Source organism: Monocercomonoides exilis (assembly GCF_001643675.1).
Source record: "Monocercomonoides exilis strain PA203 chromosome Unknown scaffold3-2548433, whole genome shotgun sequence".
NCBI lineage: Eukaryota > Preaxostyla > Oxymonadida > Polymastigidae > Monocercomonoides > Monocercomonoides exilis.
Genome location: NW_027150548.1, coordinates 1,942,351 through 1,948,308, shown reverse-complemented (window position 1 = coordinate 1,948,308; position 5,958 = coordinate 1,942,351). Strand labels below are relative to the sequence as shown.

Sequence of the window (5,958 nt, the reverse complement as noted above, 5' to 3'; positions counted from 1 at the left end):
GATGATTTTGCGAGCTGAATGGAAGAGGAAAATTGGAAAGGAATGGAAATTGAGATATATCTTCATTTTCTATTTTTGAGGGGAAAGGAGAGGAAATCGCAAAAAGAAAGTTTATTGCCTTTGAAGAAATACAGCAAGATTGATTTCCACAATCTGTTTGTCACAAATATTGTGATTGAGTTTTTCGAACCAATCTGAAATTTATACAGCAAGCGAGCCGTTTTGGCCAATCAACGACTTCATACAAATTATTCTCAACATCATAAATATCGTTCGACTGTTTTCGCATTTCTCAACTGCATCTTCTTTTTCGTCTTCTTCTTCTTCTTCTTCTCCTTCTTCTTCACCTTCTCCTTCTTCTCCTTCTCCTCCTCCTCCTGCTTCTTCTTCTTCTTCTTCTTCTTCTTCTTCTTCTTCTTCTTCTTCTTCTTCTTCTTCTTCTTCTTCTTCTTCTTCACCTTCTTCTTTGCTGACATCATCATTAGGATTTTGATTCATTTGAACTTTTAGCGTTGACAGAACAGCATCATTTTCAGTTTGCGAAGGGAAAGGCAGGAATATCACAAAAAGGGAGTCAATTGGCTTTGAGGGAATATTATTAAGTTTGTTGACTTGAAAGTATCAATCATAAATATTGCAATTTGGATTATTATCTCCTTGTGAAGTCAACTTGTTAAATAAGATATTATATTCAGTCGACAATGTCATATGGAGCCTTCTCATATTCTTCTTCAAAAAAATCATCTGATCATTCAAAGATTTCTCTGTTTCCATTTTTATTTTCCTTTCTGTACTTTCTTCTTCGCCTTCTTCGTCTTATTCATCTTCTTCGTCTTATTCATCGATCTTTGACTATTTTGCCGCTCCCTCTCGCTTGACATTTTGGCAGAGCATCCTCATTCGGAAATATTTATGTATTTTCCGTGAGCAGAAATACCACATGAGCCAAAAATTGTTTCATTTGCATTTCTTCCTTTCAACATATCAAAAACTGTATAATTTATATTTCCATTCAAGTTATTTGTGATAAAAAGTCTATTTGGGCCAAAATCAGTCTTTTCATTCTTGTTCTGTTCATCTTCAACGCCTTCTTCAAGGAACAACAAAAATGTTACAATTTTCTTCTGATGCAACTCCCGTGGAATTCGAAGTCAAACATTGCCATCAATTTTCTATTCATAATCGCAAAATGAAAATTCATTCTTGTGTAGAATTTCAGCCAGACCTAACACAGCAACGAAATGATTCAATATTTAGCCTAGAAAAGTCTATCAGATGGCGTTCAATAAAAAAGGAGGCCTTTTGACCATGTTGGATGTTCTTCTTCAGATTTTAACATTGTTGCGAGCCTTCTACAAACAATCAAAGATGAGACGATGAAGGAAAGCGATTTCAAGGAAAGACATGTTCAAAGAAAATTTCTATGAAATAACAGAATTTACAGCAGCCATGTGATGATTAATCCATCAAAAGTGTTTTAGAGGCAATTTCTTATTTTTTGTGTTTGTGCCTTCTCTTCAAATTTCTTCGACTTTGTCCTCATTTGCACATAAATTCACCGACAAGTCAGCTGATGAAATGATTTCTGCCTTATGATCTGCACCTTCTCCAGAAGACACATCGCATTTTGTGTCCTCTTGCAGGGCATCTTTGATAGCCAGCAATTCATTGCTTTGATACCAAGATGATCATTCGCATATTCATTGTCAGCTGTATGCCCGTTGAGAAATATAAACAAATTGACATTCCAATCTCCGAATGCTTCTGTTCTGTCGTGTCCAACAACCGAGTTGTCTTGTTGATCGATGCTTCTCATGAAGGCAAACAAGGGCTCTTTCACAGAAGCGACAAGAGATTCACACACAAAATACACATCTCTTCCGACACTGGCCTTGTTGGCTGAAAACACGATATTGGTGATGGAAAAGGTTGTGGATGACACTTCTGAATCATCCTTGTACTCGATCATGAGAGCGCCGCCTCTTCCTCCAGAACTTGTATCCTCGCTCACAGAGCAGCTGGAGAAGGTGGAGTTCCTCGCAGAAAATGTGTTGGCAGTGGAAGATGAGGCGAATGAGATGCACCCGCCATTGGTGGCAGTTTGTTGGCTCAACTGTTCTGAGTTGATACTGGTGATGGTGCAGTTGGCGAGGGAGAGGGAGAGGGCAGGGGAGGAAGCAGAGGAGAGGACACAGCTGGTAGGGGTGGCTGTGGAGGTGATGTGAGTGATGTTGGAGGAATTGAGGGTGAGGGGATTTGTGAGGGAGGTGAGGTGGAAGATGCTTTGGCTGTTGAGGGTGAGACTGGTGATTGCTGTGTGGTTGAGGGAGAGGGAGCCAGCAGTGAGGAAGAAGAGGGGTGTTTTGATTGGTGTGGAGGTTGTTCCGGTGATGGTGGTTGTGTTGAGGTTGAGGGAAGGGGAGTTTTGGGAGAGGTGGAAGAGGATGGGGGTGATTTGGTTTGAGGAGTTGTGGGCGATGGCAAGGGCAGAGACTGTGAGGGAGCCCTGGGTCTGTTGGAAGAGGGCAGACGAGGCAGATGGATCTGGCGAAGAAGATGCAGATGAAAATGATGAAAATGATGAAAATGATGATGTTGATTGTGATGACTGGGAATGTGAGTTTGGTGGTTGAGGAATGCCACTGGAGGCGATGGTGGTGGTAGTTGTGCCATTTCCTGTGATTTTAGTGTCGACAGCGCTGAAAGTGAGTGTTTGAGTTGGAACAAATGTTGAGGAGAGGAGGGTGAGGGAGGCGTCTTGGAGGAGGGAAATGAAGCCAGTGAGGGCATACTCGATGGTGGCACATGGGGTCTGCTGGGGCCTGCCACAGACATCGACATCAGTTCCGCTGTTAGAAACGATTTTGTTCTGGGCAACGAGAGGGAGCCAGCCATTATACGCAGGGTTATCAGCTGTTCCTTGATTCCACACTCTTTTTGATGGAGTTGTTGAACCACAATTTTCAAACGGAGATTGAGTGATGGCATTACCACTGAAGAATACATCATTTCCTCTGCCATTAGTGGCAGTGTTGCCATCGAAGAAGCAGAAAGTTATGAATTTCATACTATTCATCCAGGAATAAGTGACATCCAAATAAATACCTGCACCACCAAGAGTTGAAGTTGAACTTGTCAATTTGTTGTTTATAAATTGGCACTCATTAACTAAAAATTGGTTTGGCTTATTGGTTGGAGGATCATTGAATGTTAAAGAACCAGCAGAATCGCCACCAGAATTTGCGATGCACTTGCATTTGGTGAACAGGAATTGAAAATTTAACTGATTATAATTTAGAGCAAAATACCAACCAGTTCCACACCAATCAGTTATTGAACAACTTTCAACTCTGTTTTCTGAGAAAGTCCAAACAGAAGATGATTGTGGATTATCTAATCTCGCAGCTCCTCCATGAGCAGCTGAGCAGCTTGTGAAATTAGATTTTGAAATATCAATTTTTAACAAAGCATTACAAAACAACGCTGATCCTTCCTTCGTTGTCGAGCATTTGTTGAAAGAACAAGAAGTGATTGTGAGATTGGCATTTGTGCGATTCACTTTAAGTGCTCCACCAAAATCACTTCCACCATTTGAATCATTCCATTCGCACCATTCAAAGCGATGGCTGTTCATGTCAAAAGAAGTCAACCTTCCAGGTGATTTTCTGTGAGTTTCATTTCCAATTTCCTTCACAGGATCATTTGAGGAAGAGCGTGTTTGGTGAAGAAAAGATGTGTTGAAGGCAAAGAGAGAAGTGGATAGGTTGTTGGGGGTAGAGAAGAAAGAGAGATGAGTGAATGGAGAGAAAGAGAATGAATCTTGCAATTGAAATATTTCAGAAATTTGCTTCAAAATATGAAAATTATTTGAGAAGAGGATTTTCAACATTTATTTGAATATTATGTTGAGATTATCAGATATTTAAACCAAACAGTTTTCAAAGAAATTTCTTTGTTCACAAGTATTCATCAATATTTATTTCTCTTTTTTTTTCAAATTTTTTAGAATTATCATCCTTTCTATTCCTGCAAAGAATTGGAAAATCATTTATTTTTTCCAATTTTGTTGTCAAACAATCTTCAGTTTTATCTTCTAAAAAATCATTTGTTCAAACGAAAATTTCCTTTAATATTACAGAATGGGCTTCTTTTGTTATGATACTTCAGACCTATTATGATTAGTATCATTTGATGAAAAGAAACTGAAATATCAATCATTAGAAACAGAAATCAATATGATAGGGTAGTTTTTTTATCCCGATATTTTTTTTTATGGGAATGGTAAAATAAAAAATTCTTCATTCATGAAAGCATGTTTGCTATTTTTCAGAAAAAGGACACTAGTAATAAATATTGTCAATCAACTCTCTCTTGATGATTTTTCTGAAATTTTCTTGTTTTCTTTCATCTCCAGAATTATCATCATTAAACACTATTTTTTGTGGAATTTTCCTTTTCATTGGTTTTTCATCCTCAAACTATTTTTTTTCCACAATTTTTTCATAATCATCATTTATTATCTTCTCTTCTTTCATTTTCTTCTGATTTCTCCATTTGTCCAAAAATCTTTGTCGGTTGTAATTTTCCCATGAAAATCAAATCTGTGGTTCTTTTTCTTAAGTGTGACAGAAGGCTCATCATGCAATGTGGAAAGAATAGCATTCTATTGATTTGATAACACACCACTTTTAATAAACGATGAAACAATTGCTCCAGGCAATAATGCTGTTTGTAGAGCCTGAGAAAGTGCATCTGCAATTGCTTTTCTTCGAAGAGAGACAGATAAAGAAGAAGTAACGACGTATTTTGTGTTATAACATTTTTTGAAGACGGTAAATACTCCCCTGTCGAGAGGCTGAGTGAGGCGTGTGCTGTGAGGGATGAAAGTTACCACGTCTGTGGAAGCATCAGCGAATTTCCACCAAATGTCGGGCTGAGCTCTCGATGAATAAGAGTCCAGCAGAAAAAGGCATTTTTCTTCATCTTTGTTCAAAAAAGTTCGTCTTTCCACGATTCCCGGAAGGAGAACTTCTTATGCATATCTTCTTTATATTGTTCGGTCATTCATCCATCGTTATCTACCAAAATATTTATTGTTGAGCTGAGCATCATACGCATTTCGGCTAGAATTTTCTTTGAAGGCTATAAAACGATACTTATCAAAGAATAACTGTCTGCAGCAGCTGCAACCACAAAAGTGAAGTTTGGCATGTTGATTAAAGCTTTTGAAAACCCAACTCAAACGTTTGAAAGATGAATGGCTAGTTGTTTTGTGGAGTCGAAGAGACGAAAAGAGGATTCGTAGGTGTTGAAGATGAGAGAAGGAGAGTATTTGTGAGGGTTATGAAGTGATTGAAGTTGAGAGAAGAAAGGTTGAAGAGACTGTTTGTGAGACACTGATAAACGTTGAATGTCAACGTTATGAGGAATGGATGTTTTGAGATCTGGATTGCGTTTGATAAAGGAATACGGAGTTGATTTTGAAATATTAACTTTTTGATCTTCTTCCTCTCCACTTCGAATTTTTCTATCAGATAGAAATGACTCTATCTTCAATTGCTATTAGAAAAAAATATTTTGATAAAAAAAAATTTATGCAAACCAGTTGTTTCGTTTGATGAACAGAATAACTCACTCCTGTCATGCATTCAATTCTGATCACTCCGGTTATCACTTCTATTTCTTCTTTTGTGAAAAGCTCTGGTTGACCAACTTTTCCCACGGTTCTGCACTTTTCAACAATAGGAACGGCTCGGTTTATCGATGAACGAGAGAATTCATTTCGATTAACATCGTAGGAAACATGGCATTTTCCATCAGCAAAAATTGTAACAATGCGAACTAATCGATTTTTGATTTGATGATACTGGAAAGATTTCATCAAATCTCTCAATTTTGTAAATCCAATTTCCCTTTTTTGTTTCACTACGCTCATTCAAATAAAATATTGATTATAAT

General features: G+C 37.8%; 3 protein-coding genes across 3 annotated transcripts; 2 read left to right on the top strand and 1 right to left on the bottom strand.

The window, feature by feature from the left end:
• Nucleotides 1–201: 201 nt before the first annotated feature.
• MONOS_15013 (uncharacterized protein) lies at nt 202–498 on the bottom strand (the record flags this gene model as incomplete). Its single annotated transcript, XM_067867861.1, has 1 exon — nt 202–498. One exon carries the CDS (start codon nt 496–498, stop codon nt 202–204), a length of 297 nt encoding a protein of 98 aa, XP_067735418.1.
• Nucleotides 499–1,805: 1,307 nt separating this feature from the next.
• On the top strand, nt 1,806–2,225 carry MONOS_15012 (uncharacterized protein; the record flags this gene model as incomplete). The annotated part of the gene is made up of 1 exon (XM_067867860.1): nt 1,806–2,225. One exon carries the CDS (start codon nt 1,806–1,808, stop codon nt 2,223–2,225), a length of 420 nt encoding a protein of 139 aa, XP_067735417.1.
• A 54-nt stretch (nt 2,226–2,279) lies between these two features.
• On the top strand, nt 2,280–2,633 carry MONOS_15011 (uncharacterized protein; the record flags this gene model as incomplete). Its single annotated transcript, XM_067867859.1, has 1 exon — nt 2,280–2,633. The coding sequence occupies one exon, from the start codon at nt 2,280–2,282 to the stop codon at nt 2,631–2,633; it is 354 nt and encodes a 117-aa protein (XP_067735416.1).
• Nucleotides 2,634–5,958: the final 3,325 nt, after the last annotated feature.